This window comes from Akebia trifoliata, chromosome 13 (assembly GCF_017979445.1).
Source record: "Akebia trifoliata isolate Shusen 1 chromosome 13, ASM1797944v1, whole genome shotgun sequence".
Lineage (NCBI taxonomy): Eukaryota > Viridiplantae > Streptophyta > Magnoliopsida > Ranunculales > Lardizabalaceae > Akebia > Akebia trifoliata.
Window position 1 is genome coordinate 109,970 of NC_141387.1, and position 20,420 is coordinate 130,389.

General features: G+C 35.1%; 2 protein-coding genes and 1 pseudogene across 6 annotated transcripts; 1 reads left to right on the top strand and 2 right to left on the bottom strand.

Annotated features, from left to right (window-relative positions):
- Positions 1-5,561: 5,561 nt before the first annotated feature.
- Positions 5,562-8,702, top strand: LOC147387019 (transmembrane 9 superfamily member 12). 3 transcript variants are annotated; one of them, XM_086420744.1, is made up of 2 exons: positions 5,562-5,720; positions 6,194-8,702. In XM_086420744.1, exon 2 carries the CDS (start codon positions 6,336-6,338, stop codon positions 8,319-8,321), a length of 1,986 nt encoding a protein of 661 aa, XP_086276870.1. In that variant the 5' UTR covers positions 5,562-5,720; positions 6,194-6,335; the 3' UTR covers positions 8,322-8,702. The 3 variants fall into 3 exon arrangements, with proteins under 3 accessions (XP_086276870.1, XP_086276872.1, XP_086276871.1); XM_086420746.1 differs by having other exon boundaries at positions 5,563-5,720; positions 6,289-8,702; XM_086420745.1 differs by having other exon boundaries at positions 5,567-5,720; positions 6,210-8,702.
- A 1,852-nt stretch (positions 8,703-10,554) lies between these two features.
- LOC147387020 (ubiquitin-conjugating enzyme E2 28-like) lies at positions 10,555-13,940 on the bottom strand. 2 transcript variants are annotated; one of them, XM_086420890.1, is made up of 6 exons: positions 13,785-13,843; positions 13,415-13,511; positions 13,127-13,234; positions 12,296-12,423; positions 11,234-11,338; positions 10,555-10,947 (listed from the first exon to the last, which is right to left on the bottom strand). In XM_086420890.1, exons 3-6 carry the CDS (start codon positions 13,194-13,196, stop codon positions 10,804-10,806), a joined length of 447 nt encoding a protein of 148 aa, XP_086277016.1. In that variant the 5' UTR covers positions 13,197-13,234; positions 13,415-13,511; positions 13,785-13,843; the 3' UTR covers positions 10,555-10,803. The 2 variants fall into 2 exon arrangements, with proteins under 2 accessions (XP_086277016.1, XP_086277015.1); XM_086420889.1 differs by lacking the exon at positions 13,415-13,511 and having other exon boundaries at positions 13,785-13,940.
- Positions 13,941-15,352: 1,412 nt separating this feature from the next.
- On the bottom strand, positions 15,353-20,227 carry LOC147387021 (protein PHR1-LIKE 2-like; annotated as a pseudogene). Its single transcript, XR_015171511.1, has 6 exons — positions 19,786-20,227; positions 17,610-17,686; positions 17,452-17,506; positions 16,952-17,030; positions 16,757-16,826; positions 15,353-15,941 (listed from the first exon to the last, which is right to left on the bottom strand). The product of XR_015171511.1 is annotated as a protein PHR1-LIKE 2-like (transcript).
- Between the last annotated feature and the right edge of the window lie 193 nt (positions 20,228-20,420).

Sequence of the window (20,420 nt, forward strand, 5' to 3'; positions counted from 1 at the left end):
CTATTTTATATTTTTTTTTAAAGTTGAGTGGGGGCCACTCGTACCTTCTTGGCTCCACCCCTGCATCTATCTATCCTAAATCATCCCTTAATTAGGATATTTAAGCCCCCATGAATGTGACCAACCAGGCTTATCAAGAAAGCATATCCCATTCTAAAATATAGTCCATATATTGGGTTTAGATTTCACTTAAGTAATTTTTATTGCTGATTATCATGCATTTTTCCTAAAGTTGTCAATTATATAATATTCTAACCATGGCGTGGTTGGTGTTAGCTCCACTACGTATTTAACAAAATTATTTCTCTATCAAAGCAACTTCGTGCTTATTCGAATATTAGAGTAAGAAGACGGAAAATAGGGACTATATTGGATGAGAATATGACATTTCTTTACTTTAAGAATACGAATATATACTTAGCTAAAAAGAATTTGAAAACTGATTTTTTGTTTAACTATCATTAATTTTTAATGAGAGAATTATAAATCATAAGGGGCATAGATAGAGTTATTAAATAGATGAATAGTGAATAGTAGGTATCCCATCCCATATTTATCTCTTGAGAATAGGATTTGAAATGTGTTATCCAGACACAATCGAAATAAAAAAAAAAAAAAAATCAATTTGAGTCTGGTTTACCCCTCCAAAATTGGACCAAACTAAATAAAATTCAAAATTGTGAATCCTCCCCCTCCCCCTCTTACTATAAGATCTTAAGGATAGGGATGTACATTTTACCTAAAACCTATTACCTGGACCCAATTGAAATCAGAAAAAATCAATTCGAGTCTGGTTTACCCTTCCAAAATCAGACCAAACTAAATAAAATTCAAAATTCTGAATTCCCCTCCCCCGTCTTTTACTATGAGATCTTGATGATAGGAATGTACATTTTACCTGAAACCTGTTACTCAGACTTAATCAAAATAAATAAAAAATTAGTTCGAGTCTGATTTACCCCTCCAAAATTGGACCAAACTAAATAAAATTGAAATTTTTGAAATTTTCAAAATATTTTAAATCCCTCGCCCTACTATAAGTTATATAGTTAATATTTTATATATTTATAAGTTATAATTTTATATTTATAACTTATAATTTGAAGTTCAAATCCATGTGAACCTAGGCCGAATCGAAATCCGTTATCCAAAAAATTCAAAAAAGTTATGAAATTTGAATTTGATTTTCGAATTTTTGATTATACATGAAAGTTTTTATTTGATCTAAATACAATTCAAGCATTTGGAATTTGAACCGGGATCAGACTCAACCCTGAAATTTTTTATTTGATTTATATTTTAGCCAAACCCAAATTGAACTCGAATTTTTTTTCAACTCAGGTTAACCCAATGTACATCCCCACTTGAGGATGGATATTTTTGATCTTATTGTGTCAAGTAAAGATTTTTCTCCTTCATCCAAGTCTCAAATGTGAGTTGTGGCTTTACATCAAACATATGATTAAGATAAGATATCGATATTTGTGTTGAATAATGAAAACTTCCGTTGAATTATAATTATATTTTCTAGTATTTTCTAAGCAAAGTTAGAATCTTCAAGGTTAAGTTAGTCAACAACAAGTTTCCAGCAAAAATAGATAACTTTAAAGTATTTTGGCTTTTATTTATTTTTATTTTATAATTTCAAAACCCAATCGCTCAGAAAAAAAAAATTTAATAATAATAAGAACTAGTCAAATGGTAAGGATAGTGGTGTTGTTTTCAGCCACACTGTAACAAAACGGATGTCACGTGAGGTTCTTTTTGCCTTTCTGTCATCTCTGCAGCAAAACGATGATAAAAGTTCTATTCCTCGCCTTGTTATCGGCGCTCCGATTTTTTACTGAATCGAAGAAAAAATATATATAATTTGAGAGAGAGAGAGAGAGATTTAAGTTGGAGCTCTGATTTTTACGGAACCCAAAAAATATATATCATGATGGCCATATAATTTGAGAGAGAGATCCGTAGCTTTCGAATTTATGTTGGAAGGTGGATTAAACAAAACAGAGTACAACTGAGGATTGAGGGAGGATGGTAGCATCATTCCTTTGCTATCCTCCCTACATCTAGACCGTTTATGTGCCTCAACATCACACTAGATTAATCCTAGGGCTTGGAATAGAAATTCTTAAGTACTAGGTAGGCCTTTAAAGGTTATGGAGAGAAACGTGGCATTACCATGTTGAAATACACCAATTAAGCACGTCAGCATTCATTAATGGCCTCATGCCATGCTTCTTATCATACCTCCAATACATTGGTTAAGGAAAATACTTGTCAACCCATAGGTTTAGTGTCTCCATCAACATAACTGTTGGACGAAAGGACTTCCCAAGAGAAATGTACCTAGGAATGGATCTCTAGGATTTTTTTTTTCTCCGAGATCCCAATGGTCATGTTGATGGAGCACCTCGATCAAGACTACAAAATTCCTTGATTAAGGAAAAAAACTAGCTATCGACGTGATTGTTAGGATGTCACGGGTTTCTCAAAAAAAAATGTATCTTTAAGAATAAGTGTATTATCCCAAGAAATACATCATATTCTCTTACAGAAATTGATCTCAAAGAATTTTCTTTTTTCTCAAATCCTAACAATCATGTTAACAGAGAACCTCGTGGAAAGACTAAGGTTGGGAACACAACCTCTATAACAAAGTTAAAAAGCACGATTCATCTTGCTTACTTAAAAACTTTTCTTACCTCCAATAGAATAAATTCTCTGAAGGTATTTTATTACAAATATGTCTACTTGAAGATTTTGGGTGCATGTGATACACATTAGTAAGGATCCAAAAAAAATGATTTTTATAAGATTACTTAATGATTCTTCCAATTAACTTTATCTTTTTTCAATAGTTCCTTAGGTGAAGGAACATATTCTTTTGTCCAAAAATGTAGAGCAAGACTCGTCCTTCATATGTCTTATCCATGCACTCACTCTGGATTGTTCTTAATACTGATATTGTACAGATCAAATGTACCTATTTTGTGGTAGGATAATATATATGGTGGGACCCAATTACAAGAGGAAGAAACCATTAATGGATGCATACATCTTTTTTTAAAAAAAAAAAAAAAAAAAGACATCTTCTATGATATATACCAAATTGCAGGCATTTTGCAGGAGTGCCTACACCAGACACCGCGATTGACTCCGAGCTGACATCATAGTATGCACGGAAGAATCATAGGTACGTTTCAATCGTGTTGAGAGCTCAACATATTTGTCTTTGAATTCCTCCTACATCTTAAGAGCAAGCATCCTGAAATTTTTTCCAACCTTCACTAGTAAGCCCATCTCCTTGACAGAAATCATTTATCGATGACTACACGAGTTACAAAAATTCAATCCAATGGATCATAGATCAAAAGTCATGACCATCTGATAATTATGTAACCTTCAAGTCAACATATGGACCTTTAAACCCTTCCAAGTTAGAACATTTTTCTTGGATGACATCAAATCGTCCGATTGTTAAAATTTTGGGTGATGACCCATGATAGAAAGGCTCGAAAGCTCAAATTATATACGAGTCATCAGCTAGCTAGAAAACCTCTATCTATTGTGTGCAACAACATGCCACTGAAATCAGGATTTCCAATTTCACATATCTATGGTCCTTCAATTTAAATAAGCCTATTATACATAAACTAGTCATTTTGATAGCTATTAATTAAGCCCATATTGGTCGATTGGACAGAAAAGTGATCTAAGTTATATAAAGATAAAGAGTCATGATAAATTAATGATCTTTTGATGCACTTTTGGTGTGGATACAAAGGGTAGGGATTCAGAACAATGTCTCGTACTTAACAAAGGTCATGAGACACCCATTTCATGCACTGGTATTTGTGGGACTGGCGAACAGTATGAATATGTGGTCCATCCCTTAGTGAACCTACCCACAAAATATCAGTTTGATTGGTGATGTGAATCCATTGATATTAGCATTCTCTTAAGAATGATTTTGAATCATTAGATTCAAACTCTTTTTCAAGAGCTTATATCAAGTGGATATAAGTTTCAAACACTATGATTTTAGGTAGGTAGGTTCACCAAGGGATGGGTCACATATCCATATAGTCAGTGAGTCTCACAAATACCACGTGGCATGCAATGGAGTGCTACCTAATCGTTGTTAGGTACAACACATTGTTCTGGATCCCTACCCTTTGTATCCACGCCAAAGTGCGTCAAATGCATGTGTCAAAAGCTCGTTAATTTATCACGACTCAAAGATAAAAGAGGAAATGCAACTGCATAGTAATTGCAGGGTAAATCAAGTAAATTACATTATACATATAGGTGATTAATTACATTTTAGAATATGAATACTTGATAATTGAGTCATAGTTTTCATACTTTATTATTGAACTGTTTAAACCTATCATAATTGAGTTTTATTAGATAATTTTTAGGAACAATGCTGAAGTGACCTCGGGCTATATACTCATCCCACTTCTTAACGTGAAAGTGTATGGGAACCATAGATAGTTTTCATTGGGATACCAATGAAAAAGCAACTATGATTTCTATCCACTTTCACGTCAAGAAGTGCAATGTGAGATTCCAGCTTGAGGTCACTTTAGCACAACTCAGTTTTTGAACCTATCATAATTGGGTTGTATTGGATCTAATGTCACACATCTTGACGTGAAAGTGGATAAGAACTATAGATGCTTTTTCACTCCTATCTCGACGAAAAGTATATGTAGAAGTAGAATCGAGTTTTATCTTGAATGATCATGCCCTATTAATCCAAAGTAGCTCATCGGTCCTTCCTGTAAGCACTTGTGTGGTACTTGCCAATAATCCTTCGACACCCAAGTTAGAGTTGCAGAGAAAAAAGTCTTTTTTCCTCCATCGATTTCTTTATTTTCAAATTCTTCCTTCAAATCAAGGTTTCCTCTTTAATCGGGATCCAATTATGATAAATCCCCTAATTGCAAGAATCCTAGACGAAATCTGAATCTCTAAGATGGAATCCAAGATTTTTGAGAAACCTCTTCCAAGATCTCCGGACTTGATATGCGTAATCCAAGATTATGCAAATATTCAAACTAGGCCTGCCCTAGGTCAGGTCTCCGGTCTTATGCTATCATGTCCTATCAACCAGACTAAACACTACTACCTTAGTCTACTTTGCTATTGGGCAGGATTAGTTTTATTGGCTCATCCAAAGTACCACTTAATCAGTTAGGACACGTGTACGGTCTAGATAACATACCATTATTATCCTCCGCAGTATCTATGATTCCTATACACTTTCACGTCAAGATGTGCGATGTGAGGTCCAATCTTGAGGTTACTTCAGCATTTATTCCTGCTTTTAAATGCAACTCAACGTGGCCACTTAATTCGCAGTCCAAATTTTTAACTTGACTGAGTCATCCCAGTAGTGGGCCTTGGGCCTTGTAAAATTTAGATACATCAGTTTGAGCCCATCTCTCACCACAACTTTACACTTAACAGATTGACCTCGTAACCAACGTATAATCGTGGTTAACTTCAGTTACAGATTTAACTCGGGTTAGATATATTCGATCTCGTATTCGCTTTTATACTTCGCAAACTAAATATCAAAAACGGAATCACTCACGAACCCTAAAACGATCTAACCATCTGTTATTTTTCATTCTCGATTATTGTTCTTCTTCCCGCTCTCCTTTCCTCTCCACGCTATCCAACCATTCGAACCGAAATTCGACAATCTGGTACGTCTTCGATCCCTAGATCTCATTTTGATTTTTTTTTTTTTATAGATTTTTTCGGTTAGATTTAGTGGTTTCAATGTGAAATTCCAGATTCTTGAGTTTATTTGGCTAGATCCATTCCTTTTTATTGTTTGATATGTTGTTCGTTCTTTCTATGGATGTTATATTGCTTTGTTTTTTGGGTTTTATGGATTGATATGGTGAGGTTCTCCGCTCGTCTGTTTTATGAACCTTAATTATCTCGTTGGAAAGTTTGATTTGGTTTTTCGATTTATTTTTTGTAGATTTGAATTAAAATAACGAGATAGTGATGTATTAATCTATAGATCTGTAATCTGAACACTAAAACATGGCTTTTCTTATTGATTGATTGATTTTTATTTTTTTGGGTTTGTAATTCTATGCTGCTATGTTGAAGTAGACAAATGATTTTCTGAGTTTTTTTTTTCTTTTTTGATTATCTGTCATTGTAGATTGATCTATTTTCAGAGGATCGATTGTTGGAAACTGGTTATATAAGTTAAGTTTGTCTTCGAAAGATCTAGATCTGACTTTGGATATGTCTCAGAATATCTCTTAGATTGGAAGAATACCTGAGAAACTGATTGGTGTTTGATGGCTTCCTCATCGATCTCGATGATTATGTCTTCAGTTTACCAGATTTCTCTATCTGTGGTTCTTTTCGCATGTGTATGCAATGCGTTTTATCTGCCAGGAAGCTACATGCACACGTATTCACCAGGCGAATCAATATTCGCTAAAGTTAATTCCTTGACATCGATTGAAACCGAGCTCCCTTTTAGCTATTACAGCCTTCCTTACTGCAAACCAGACGGAGGGGTAAAGAAAAGTGCGGAGAATTTAGGGGAACTCCTTATGGGAGATCAGATTGACAACTCCCCATATCGGTTCCGCATGAACACAAATGAGTCTGTTTATCTATGCACTACGAACCCACTAAACGAGCATGAAGTGAAGCTTATGAAACAGAGAACCCGTGATCTATATCAGGTGAATATGATTCTTGATAATTTACCAGCGATGAGGTTTGCCAAGCAAAATGGTATTACCATTCAATGGACAGGATTTCCAGTTGGTTATACCCCACTCCAGAGTAATGAAGATTACATCATCAATCATCTGAAATTTAAGGTTTTGGTTCATGAATATGAAGGAAGTGGTGTAGAGATAATTGGTACTGGAGAGGAAGGCCTTGGGGTAATTTCAGAAGCTGAAAAGGGGAAGGCATCTGGGTACGAGATAGTTGGGTTTGAGGTTATCCCGTGCAGTGTTAAACATGATCCAAAGGCTATGTCAAAGCTGAAAATGTACGACACTATTGACCGTGTAAGCTGTCCCGTAGAACTTGACAAATCCCAGATAATCAGGGAGCAAGAACGTGTTTCGTTTACATATGAGGTTGAATTTGTAAAGAGTAATATCCGATGGCCTTCTCGGTGGGATGCTTATTTGAAGATGGAAGGTGCCCGCGTGCATTGGTTCTCAATCATGAACTCGCTGATGGTTATCTTCTTTTTAGCTGGTATTGTCTTTGTCATATTCTTACGGACGGTGAGGAGGGATTTGACAAGGTATGAGGAACTTGACAAAGAAGCTCAAGCGCAGATGAATGAGGAGCTTTCGGGGTGGAAGCTTGTTGTGGGTGATGTGTTTAGAGAGCCTAATTGCTCAAAGCTGCTCTGTGTGATGGTTGGAGATGGGATCCAGATCACAGGGATGGCTGTTGTAACCATTGTTTTTGCTGCTTTTGGCTTCATGTCGCCAGCTTCTCGAGGAATGCTCTTGACTGGCATGATACTTCTGTATCTTTTCCTCGGCATAGTGGCTGGGTATGTCGGTGTTCGTCTATGGAGAACTATCAAGGGAACTTCGGAAGGGTGGAGGTCAGTATCTTGGTCGGTTGCATGTTTCTTCCCTGGAATAGTCTTCACCGTTCTTACTGCACTGAACTTCATACTTTGGGGCAGCAAGAGCACTGGGGCTATCCCAATCTCCTTGTATTTTGAACTATTGTCCCTCTGGTTCTGTATATCAGTACCACTCACGCTATTGGGAGGCTTCTTGGGGACACGGGCAGAGGCTATTCAGTACCCCGTGCGAACCAACCAGATCCCTAGAGAAATACCTTCACGGAAGTACCCTTCTTGGCTTCTTGTTCTTGGTGCTGGGACCCTTCCCTTTGGAACACTATTCATTGAACTCTTCTTCATCCTTTCTAGCATCTGGCTTGGGAGGTTCTATTATGTATTTGGGTTCTTGCTCGTTGTCCTCTGCTTGCTTGTAGTTGTGTGTGCTGAGGTGTCGGTGGTTCTTACCTACATGCACCTATGTGTGGAGGATTGGCGGTGGTGGTGGAAAGCATTCTATGCCTCTGGTTCGGTTGCCCTCTATGTGTTCCTTTACTCCATCAATTACCTGGTATTCGACTTACGGAGTTTGAGTGGGCCTGTTTCAGCTACACTCTACCTTGGTTATTCATTGATCATGGCAGTTGCGATCATGTTGTCTACTGGCACTATCGGCTTTCTCATGTCATTCTATTTTGTTCATTACCTTTTCTCATCCGTTAAGATTGACTAGAAGTCACGAAGTTTAATGAGTCCTTCTGTACCTCCTGCCATCATTAAAACTCCTTTTTTTTTATTTCGTTTTAGCCTTGCAACAGCAGATATTTTGTGGTTTACAAAGCTCTTAGCTGACTGATTCTGATGAAGCTGGTAACTGGTTGGAGTGCAGTGCTTCAATGTCATGGCTTCAGATGATTGCCCTGAAATCTCGGTTTTTGAGTTTATCGTCCATGCTTCATGAAGGTTGTGTGGTCTTTTATAATAGCTATTCGGTTGTGATTTAGGTGTCTTCTCAACGTGTCATGTAGACCTTTATTCAGGCTTCATTTTGGATCACATGTTAGCAGTTTATTTACATTGTTATTGGAAACTTAAGATCACTTGGGTTTTTCTATGTTTGTTGTCTCAATTTTTGATTCATTTTATCATATGGAAGTACAAGGTAGGCCAAGATGCGGTGTTCTGTTTTTGTACTCCAGTAATTTACCTACAAAACAAATTGAAAGACTCCTCAAGTGGTGGGTCATTACTTGCATGTGCCTTAGTTGATCATTCCAACCATCACCTTTGACCAAAATGCTGGCTGGTCACCAGAAATTTAGGATACTTGTACAATAGCTTTCATTCTATTTTGAAATGGACTGTACTCTTAAAATAAGGATTATTGATTTAGAATGTGTTGACATCTGTTGATTGTTCACCATAGTAGGTGGCTACTAGGCTCCACCGAATCTCGTCTGAGAGAATAATTCTAGATTCTCAAGTAGGATGATGGTGTAAAAATATTCCTTTAAGTTAAAAGAGGTTTTAGATTATGATATAGGTCCTCTATAATTTTAATTCTATTAGATTTCGATTTTTATTTCTATTTTAAGTAGGATTTCTATTTTTACTTCTAATAGGATTTTTATTTCATAATTATGTTAGGAGTATAATTTCATGTTAATTTTTAATTTATTGTAAATTTATATTTATTATTTAGATTATAATTAGAAATACTTAAAAATTTTCAATTTGAGTTCTAATAAGATTAGAAAATTAGTATTATGTTATAGATAAGTTGTGAACATTAATTTTTAATATTTTATTAGGATTACAAGTTGTTATGATGAAATTATTTATATAAAGAATTTTAAATTCAAAAATTAATAATTAATTAATCAATAATTAATTCAATTATCTTCTCTTTTAATTATTTTTTTTAATTTTATATTTTATTTTATTTTAAGTTATTGTTTGTTTATCAATTGAATTTATTAATTCAAATTAATTTTGAATGTTCTATTAAACACAATCTATTGAATCTATTGATTCACACACTTCCGTTATATCAGATTAGATCTATTTATGACTTTTGAAAAGAATTTTTTTGGTGGAGTCTCTTAATTTCCTTTTTACTCTTCTTAGCATCATTCTCAAGTAATCAGAGTGGAGTAAAGTGGTGAATGGAATACTACAGCAAACCATCTCGGACACAGCACAATGCTTAGAAGTATTTTGAGTACAGATGAATATGCGGATTGAGATCTGAGTTGGGTTAATAGGAACCCCTCGGCAGATGGGGATTTGGCATCCCCTTGTGCCACATCGAACAATGAATTATTCATCACCCCAACATATGTAATTTCTGCAATTACCAAATCAAGAAATAAAAGAGTAGGCGCCTTTTTTTTTCCCTTTTTCTTGAAGTTCAACTTAAGAAAACTGACAATGAGCATTAATTACAACTCAATTGTTTTGGTTGGATGCAAAACGATCACCAAGATGCTGTGTCTTGGTGACAGCCCGTCCCCAGTAATATACAGGGAGAATTATCCTAGAACGTATGACTGTCCAAACACAAATAACAATAAAAAATAAAAAATAAAAAATAATTAAACCACCTGTCTCATTTCATGGGTACACCTAGGACGCCCAAGCAAGGTTCTCACAATGGTACTTTCTGAAATCTGGAGTAGGTATATTCCAGATTTACTTGTTAAAAAAAAAAAAAAAAATTCCTTATGAGAGGGCTCTAGTTCCAACAACTGTTGAGGGCAAGGGCCAAATCATCATATCTTGATTTCAGTGGGGTATCCTAGAATAGATTGATAAACCAAACTCAAACATTCCAGTTGACGTATGAAGGCAACCAATCTACAGACTACAGAAGATAAAAAGGTTGTGCTGATGTGTGCCTCCATAGCTCATCAATGGTAGGGGCACCTCAACACAAGTGTTGTATGTACAGAAAATGCTCTAAGATGTAAGCAAAACCAAGAAAATAAGGCATAAACCACAGCCAACAGCTAAAGATCCAGATGCACATACCATAATAGACATCCAAGAACATATCCCAGTTAAAGACACAACCACTTAACAAAGACGACCTGACCCCCAAAAAAAATACAGCATGTCAACTATGAGTTCTCATTCCAATCCCCATCCTCGTTTTTTATTTACTGCTAGGATAGAACATGACTACTACTTATAGAATTTTTTCTGAAGGGCTTTCCTTAACCCATAGCATATTTCTGGGTCCAGGATCGAGCGGTCGACTCATACTTGGCTCTGTCACTCTTGTACATGTGGGCAATCTCGGGCACAAGGGGATCATCAGGATTTGGATCCGTTAGCAGTGAGCAGATTGATAAAAGAACCTGAAAGACTCACTTGTCAGTGTTGTGGCTAAATTGCTAACTTAAATTTATAGAATATAATACCATTCTAAAACAAGAATTTGCCATGTTAGCCAATATCTGATCTTTATAAAATAATTATAATAATAAATAAATAAAAGCAGTTGGGCATTAACTCGGACAGATATCCTATCCAAGTCTCAATGAGTCCTCCCAATCATTAATAATTATATAAAAGCCTATGACCAAGGAGCTTGCTCAGCTGGACCGAAAAGAAATAACAATGTGGATTAAACAAGTATGTTACCTTGGATATTGTAAGGGCTGGGCTCCACTGCTCTTTGAGAATATCAAGGCAGATACTTCCATTGCTGTTGATGTTAGGATGGAAAACTTTGGTGCGGAAGGAAACCTGATAAATGCATTATATAGATTCCCCTCTAGGGTAAGTTCTCCAAGGAAACTAAAATTGAAGAATAGTCGCATGAAATATAACACATTTCTGCCATTGCAAATTCCAAACTCTAGACTAAATTGGAAAAAATATATATTATAGAATGGGGCACGTACCAAACTTGTCAACTTGGATGGGTTAACGAATCAACTTGGACAAGTTAATGACATCTGTTTGCTTTTAAGTCATTAATAAACAATTATAACAACTCAGGAGAAGGTCCATCCTCTTTGATCTACTTTCAATAAGCCAGAAGATCACTTTGTTTACATTCAATCATGCTATTTTTCCTTTATTTATTTTTTCAATTGGTAATGGATGGTTTTATTAAATGGGAAAAAAGGCCCAACATTAAATCCCCTAATAGCTTTTGGACTAATAACTTTCCAATTTCCATACGAGCCACTACTTTAAAATTTTAGAAGCTAATTCTGACTCAAATCCTGCAATCACTATTTTCTTCTCAAATTCAACTGCGTCAAAATTTACTGAACTCAATTCCCTCAGCAGATCAACCAAAATTCATCGTACCTTTTTTTTTTATAACTTTAATAAAAATAAAAATAAAAACAAAACCCTGAATCTTTCTGATACATTAGAGTTCTATCATTTTTAATGTAAAGATGTAAAGAGTATTTCCAATGGTTAGGATTGATGTTGCTGACCCTAGAAGTTGGGATAAGGGGTAGAAAATGATGATGGCGACATTTATCCTCAGTGGACATTGCAACTTATTATATCCAGAACTCCAAAGTTAAAATAGAAATTCCATTAATGCACAACACCCCAGTCCGCAATGGTGTTTTAAACATTTGAATAAGGAAGAAGGGAAAAAAAGATTACCAGATTAATGCAATATTTCATGGATTTTTTTAAGTACAGAAATATTTCCAAGTTGAAGACAGTCGTAGATACCTTGGGTGGCTTGAATGGGTAATCCGGTGGGAAATGAATGGTCACCAGAAACACTCCACCAGCAAAAGGGCTGTCAGCTGGACCCATTATTGTCGCTTGCCAATGGAACATGTCCTCAGCAACAGGGCCTACAAAGTACAATTTTAAATCGTAAAGCTATTTAAATAAATAAATAAAACCAAAGAAGAAAATCTCTCAAAATAAAAATAGAACTATTTTAATTATACTTGGATCAAAAGCTCTTTAAATAAAAATAGTATTTAGCTAAAGTTTCAAATCAATGACCCAAATACTGCAACAACTAGGCCCCAGGATACAGATATTTGCAACATGAATCCTACTCCACCATTCGACTATCATGTCATAAGTAGTCGGTGGGAAATTAAAACCCAAACAGGAGTGCATAAGAAATGTTTTGGTGGCCTGACAGAGCATCTTCAACTTCAAGAACTGTGGTATGACGTACTTAGTTATAATCAGATCAAAAGCCCTTAAATATAGTAAAAAATTGATCAGTATTGACACATGAAAATTGTAAGTTCTACCCTAAAACATCCTTCATTCCCTCTTTTATCAAAACAACTAGAAAGGAAATCTCTTTTTCATATTAGTATCGTGTATTTGCCCGTTATATAATGAAATCATAATTTTCAAAGCCTCATCCATGCTATTTAGTACTACAACATTTTCCTTCTATCAAATCCATCAAGAACCACATGTATGATTCCAGAACACCAAACATATATCTACCCTTCATGATATATTTATATATATAATAAAACAACAAACACATAGTCAGCAAATAAAAAAATTGAGAGTAATGAAATTAACCAGCACTGCAGGAAGTTGGAGGGTCCTTCTGCAGATCCTTCAATTCCTTTTGAATCCGTTTTGAAGCCATCACAAACAGTGTCCAAAAGGACAGAGCACGAGGTTATCCTGCAAGACAAAATAAAAATATCAAATTTCGACTACATCATCAACCCTTTATTGATCTAATCACTCCTTAAATAAATAAAACCCTAGCCCATTAAAGGGATAAATGTAACCCCATGGGATTATACAAGAACTTCAAACCCTAAAAATAAGAAAACCAAACTAAAAAAGTTCCTATTTTACCTTCTCAAAATCGGTAAAACATCTGTTATAAATCCCGTTTGTTTCCTTTAAACATCGATTTCAGATGTGCATATATTGTTAGGTTGATAAAGTAAAACTGCAACAATTAAGAAAATGTCTGAAACAAACGAAGCACCAATCATCTCAAACATCAGACCCTAGAGGCCTAGAATCCAAATTTAAGCTCAATAATATAACACCATTTGAAAAAGAAGAATCAAAATACGTCTGCAACCCTATAAATATAAGAAGATATGCACACACAAAAAAAAAAGATAGAAACCTTCGAAACAACAATCTAAACCCTAAGAATCAAAAGAGTTGACGACGAGGAGAGGAAAAGATTTGATTTTTGAGAGTTTTCTTTTACCTGAATTGGGGGGAATTTTCTATCCCGCTAGGGTTTCTTATGTGACTTAACCAGGAGATCGAACTCAAGCTCTCTCTGTACACAGACCCTCGAAGCCCTCCTTTTAAAGGCCTCTTCAAGTCAGGGGTGTCAATGGGTCGGTTCCGGTTCGGTTCTTATGATATTTGGAACCATAACCTTTATATTTTATCGATTCCGGTTCTGGTTTTAAAATAAGTGGAACTAAAATCGAAATCATAAAAAATCACGGGTATCCGTCGGTTCCGATTCTCAATAATCGAATGAGAAAAATTATTTCAAAATCATTATAATAAAAAATTCCTTCTAAAAAATAATATATTATTTGTAAAGTATCAACTTAATAATAATTTGTTCTATCAAAATGATGATTTAATGATTTTTATTTTCAAACATTAAAATGTATTTCCTTTACAAGTAATAAATTTAAAAAGAAATGACTCATCTTAAATTCAAATATTTAGTTTATATGAAATTTGAAGAATTTTATATTATATATGTTAATTTTAAAATATAGGATTTCCTTGAATCATGTATAATATAAAAGTAATTGACAAAATAAATCAGTTCCAGGTACCCATTGAATAGAATCTAATGATTTCAGTTCATATCAATTCAGTTCCATATTAGACCTGATTCTAATCAATTCCAATAAAAAGGAAATCAGAACCGGCATTTTCGATTTCGATTCCAATTCCGATTCGGTTCCGGGTAAATGGGTACCCATTGACACCCCTATTTCAAGTACCAAGTTTCCTTTTCTAGTCGTGCTGCCATCCACTTTTGTCTTTCTTCCTTGTGTCATATTTTGAATGGTCCATTTTTGCATTGAGATACGTGCTAGGCTTTAGCCAATATTTGCTGATGGGTTCATATTTAATAATGGGAGTAGTTCAAGGGCCATATACAAAATCAAACAATGTGCCAAACATCTTTTTTAAATAAATAATGTTGAATTGACCTTAGGCTAGAGCCTCATATCATCGCACTTCTTGACATGAAAGTATATTGGAATTGGGTACCACAAGTGTTTTTTCATCTTGGGGGCAGAACTAACCAATTCCCCCCTAAGTGGTACATAGAATGCCTAGCTTGTCTGAAGGGCAGAACTTGAATGTCAACTCTGCCCAATATATTAACCTAACAAGATAGACTTCTAAGTGGTCTCCGAATCAACTCAGATCCCTTGATTTCATAGAAAATCTTAGGAATCAAGGAAATTGATAGCAGAGTTCAAAAGAATCTTTTCCTTCTCAATATCCTCTCCTAAAGGTAAAGAATCCTTGTTGGAGATCCTTAAAGATCAGGGATCTCGAAGAAAATTCTTATTTGAAGAGATTTCTCATAAAGAGCTATAAATAAATGAGGAGACTAAGGAGGGAGGAGTTCGAACGAAAGATCAAAGAGTTCACTATTGATTAAATATAAAACTGATTTTATCATCGGAGAATTTTTAACAGGTATCACCATCGCAGATCAAAGGGCAAGGGACACGAGACAAATAGAGGGAACTAAATTGTAAGAGATGACACGAAATCACCTCTACAGTATGCAATGTAAAAAAATGTGCATTTCTCATCACAAATCTTTAAAGTCTAAATTACCGTCATTTAGACACATTTGATTTGATTAGATCGAGTTGGTTCAACTCTTATGAGCCTCTATACAACCCAAATTACATCCAGAATTTCAATAAAATTCCATTCCTATTAATTTAGAAATTGGCATAAGCTAATACAATTTGTCTAAAATTTTCACAACCATCGTACCCATACCGTGCCCATGGGGATGTTCTGCACCCTTTTCTTCCTTCCTGCCAGAGACATCCACCAAGACAACGTTGCTGGACTACTACTACTACTACTACAAGGTGACGTCTTGCAGCGTTCGGTTGAACAATCAGACCCTCTGAGCGTGCAGCCTAGGAGGCTCATCTTCAGTGACATGTACTCTGACTGGTTCAGTTGAACTTACTGAATAGAACAAGTTCAAGGGGTCATTGGAGAAGCTTTGGCCCTCCTCCATGACTGCAACTGCACCTCCGATGTTTTGATTAGCAAGCATCTTACATGCTCTCTCAAGCATAGACTCCACATATCTTTGTTCTGCATCCTTGCGAATCTGCACATGCTTCTCAACCTTCACAAAAGAAATAACAAAGGAGATGAGCATATAGACTTGGTACTCAAGACCCAACATAGATGCTCTATGCAGTTCCCTCTGAGAACAAAAATTTGAATACTGTTTTAAATATAAATTTTGTTACTATATTTTCCGCCATGGAATGTTGATATCTTGTTTTGAAGGGTTAAACAAGGGAGGTTTATAGCCACCGGTTGTTTCCCCTCTATATATTCCCTTACTACTAAAATCTACATAACGAGAAAATAGATTGCAGATCTACAGAAATATCCTTCTTTTTTTTTTTTCTTATGACTATAAATTTATTGATGCAGAACATCATACAAGGAAGTCGAGATGACCAACCCAGAAAATAAAAACCCCTAACTAGCAAATAAAGTCTCCCAGCGGAAAACAAAGTCTTCAAAGAAGACTCCCTTAAATTCAGGACATAACTTGCACCCAAAAAATAAAAGGCCCAAAATGTTTAGAATGATCTCCTGAAAAGTGAAAACAGCCCCTTTAAAGATTCTCCCGTTCCTCTCCAACCATAATCCCTAACAAGTGGCAAAAGTAAAAAACCTCCACAAAGTGTTCATTCTACTCAAGAAAAGAGAAAAATCCCAACTCTGGAATATAGATAACACTGAATTGAGTAGCACCCAAGGAATCCTGAAAAGACCAAAGAAGTGACTCCAAATGGCGGAAGATAACCCGCGACGCAGTAAAATGTGATCAGCAGACTCACCACTAGATTTTCCTTAATGGAGAAAAGGCAACTTACCACAACTACCCGTATCTAGATTTTTCTAAATGGAGAAAAAGCAACTTACCTCAACTTGAAGATGCAGTTTTCTCTGCATTTCCATTTGGGCTCTTAACGCCTCCTTGACTTCATAACCCCTGAGCATGACATCTCTCGTCATGATGCAAATCAAGAACTCGCAAGCACTCCACAATAAAAGTGTGGATATCCATGCATGCATGATAAAGGCCTCGCTAAAGAGAAATATGGAACTTTATCTTACTCATTCATGTCGGAAGTTGGCAAGTTTGCAGAAGAATTACCAGTCCCCACGCTATCCAAAAAGTATGAAACTGATGTTCCTTTTATGTCAAATGCAAGGTAAGTCAGCTCAAACATGATTTTACTTGAAGGGTTACTCTTTTTAACTGTTCTGCAAAATATTGATTCAATCTCCAGTAATTGTTAATGTGCATAAATAAAACAAATCTTCATGTTGATATTTCCTGAATTTGACACACATGGTTCAGCCGGCTTGTTTTATATTTCTGGAAATGGAAAAGAAAAAGAAGAAAAGAATAATGCACTGTTTCTAATGAAAAGAAGTTTAATGATAGACAAGGAGCCAAGCCAAATCAAATCAGTGACATTCAGTCAACCAGCTAGTCTGTAAGGTCACCTGACATATTGCTACCAAGATCATTAGAAAATACGTACGAAAGAGCAGGACAAAAGGTGCGCCATGACAATATAAAGGGAATAGAGAATTCTATCAAAACATACCATCTTTAGGTGCCTCAGTAAAATCCTTTCCTGATTGTTTACCTAGTCTGTATTTCTGTCATGCAGCAAGAAACATCATTAATTAAGCAAGATGATAGAGTTCTCCTTTCAATGTAAACTCCAATTATTGGATCATCATAGAGAAGCTTGAGAGAAACCTGAAGATGACTCTTTAAGTGGAAAAGTGTAAGTCCCTTAACACCCATTGTCCGCAAGATCGCCTTTGGGGTTGCTTCTGCAATTCAAATCAATGGCATTACATGCGTCAAAATACTAAACTTATGATCGTACAATGATACAAGCACTTCGAAATTGGAAGTTACTAAAAGTTAATCACCCAACAATCATCAGCTGAGGTTTTTTTTTTTTTTCCTTTCAAATGAAATCAAATATCATGACATATTGACCCCAAAAGTAAAGAACTTGAGCAGGATTGAACAATAAGGTTCAGACACTAAACCACTATATAATGATATCTTCAATGAAGAAAATAAAGAAGCCACCTCAACAAAATGCCAATAGAACAGATTACCAAGATCGCTATTTTTTAAAATAGTGGATGCTAAATTGGTACTGCCAACCACTCAAATAAAGAAGAAAACAATGGCTCAAACCTAGAAAGGGCAACAAGAACAAAGATACAAAACATAATTCAGTCCAGATCGTAGGCTTTAATACTGTTTTGTTGAAATAAAGATCCATAGAACACTCTACTACTAATCTCCTTCTTATAAATCTCAAGCAGACAGGGAAATACACAATAATTAAACACAAAATTTATGATATCCAAGCCAAAATTTTGGAATAAAAACAGTAATATGGTTATAAAGGACACAAAATTAACTCATTGGCACCAAAAAAGGCATGATAGGAAAAAAATCATGGTTTAAAATATCATACAGTTTTGGAATGTATCGGCCGAAAGATTCCAATACAAACTGGAACTTAATAAAATCAAACATTTAATGAATATCTGAGATATCCACAGTGTTCTCAAACTGATGGCATACCTTTTGACCTCAATCTTCTCTAAGAGACTAATCAAAATGACCTAAACATCCTTGTCTACAACCTCTAGCCAAACCCTTGATTTCTCTACCCAAAACTCATCATATTCAACCTCTAGGTAAAAAAATTTCCTTCATCTTTTACCTTGAGATACTATCTACTTCAACCTTCAAGCCTTAAGAACTAGATAAGATTTTGAGAAAAAATGACAGATTTATAGGTATGTGTCAGTGTGAAAAAATGTGATATATTTTAACAAAAACAGTTTTAAGTCATTTTATAACCTAAAACTTTTATTTTCAATATTTATCACACTAAATGTGGATGTTTTTATGAATTTTTCAGGAACATTTTGAAATATTTCATTCCACTTAAGTAAATGTTTTGGGTTTTTTCCTTTACCGAAACATTCTTCCAAAATAAAATGTTAAACCTTGGGAAAAACCCACGAAAAATGTAGTCTTAAAAGAAATGAAGGAACACAGTGTAACTATAACTATCATACCAACACATCATATACCAAGATAACAATACACACACATGTAAGAATTTTGATTGTAGGAAAAAAAACATGGACATAAGGGAAAAAAAAAATCAAGAAAAGCAACAAAAAATTTTAAAAAAATCATCAGAGTTATGTAAACTCTTACCCCTGTATTTAGTAGATATATAATCCTTTTGCTATTCTAAGAGTGTAAAAGAAAATTTGGACAAATGACACAATCGACTAGACCTAAGAAAAATAACAAATTTGTTCCAAACTACCACCGTATAGTAAAAACTATAGATTTTCTAATCGATATCTGCATGAAATTTAACAGACTACCTCACTTCAACAGGAAAGATAACCCATCTCAACAAAACAAGTCCTTTGAAGCCAACTAAAAAACAGCAGCATCGAAACATCTAATCATTGCATTATTAGATTTTAAGAACATTGTAAGATTATCAAGTTCACAGTATTATCAACCAATTATAAATAATAATAAATAAATAAATAATTGATTGCACATGGCAGTTTTCTACCTAAAAATGTATTAGATTTACCAATAACCATCAAAACTAAAACCACACAGACAGGTCAATCAATAATCACTCCCCAACAACCCAAAACCCAACCTCACATATATACAAAATATTGACGAAGAGAAAAGCTATGCCACCAAACTCACATTAAATAACCCATTAATACCACCCAAAAAAAATTTCAATATCGTAAAAACCTATCTGAACAGATTTATATAATAAGAAATAGATAATTATAGAGAAAAACCCATTCTGAAACACACACACAGAAAAGGAAAATAAATAAATAAATAAACAAACTGTCGGCTCCTCCGAGCTGAGTAACGGCATCAACGAATCGTTCATGCAATTCTGCAGTCCATCGAAGACGAGGTTTCGGATCTGAAGTGAGGACCAGATAAGGGTCTCCCCTGTCCCTGTGATTGGGACCAACCTGGGTTTCTTCCCGACTAACAAAGGATTCGTGGTGTTGAAGCAACCCACTAAACATTCTATCTAAACTAAACCCAACCCAGAATCAGAGATCGAAACAAGCACAGAAAGTTTATAGACCAAAAGTTGATTTTTGGTGATAATAAAGCTGCGTGTGTGAGAGAGAGAGAGAGAGTCAAAAAAGAGTGTTGTTTGTGAGCTGTGTGGACTCTTTGTCGAAAAAGGGTTTGTTTTGATCCTCTAATCTCTAAATCAAACAAAACGTGGAAGATTGGTTTTCACGCCATTTCTTTTTCTTTCTTTCGGTTTTAAAATAGAATAATACCTTTTCGTTTAATTAATAAAAAAGCAGTCTATAAGTACTAAGGTAAGGTCGATGATGAATATCGAACCATTTGATTTGAGGCCCAATCTTCTTCTTTAGGGAATAAGGAATTTTTTCTGTGATTTCAATTCCTTATTCCTTCAAATTGTGTGCTTCAGTTTTAACAATTTACTCTTCC

Coding starts and splice junctions, on each gene's coding strand:
- LOC147387020 (XM_086420889.1), bottom strand. CDS start 13,196: ATGGCTTCAAAACGGATTCAAAAGGAATTGAAGGATCTGCAGAAGGAC. Junction 12,424..13,126: donor TCCAACTTCCTGCAGTGCTG/GTTAATTTCATT, acceptor TGTACTTTGTAG/GCCCTGTTGCTGAGGACATG. Junction 10,948..11,233: donor CAGCCCTTACAATATCCAAG/GTAACATACTTG, acceptor TGAGTCTTTCAG/GTTCTTTTATCAATCTGCTC.
- LOC147387019 (XM_086420744.1), top strand. CDS start 6,336: ATGGCTTCCTCATCGATCTCGATGATTATGTCTTCAGTTTACCAGATT.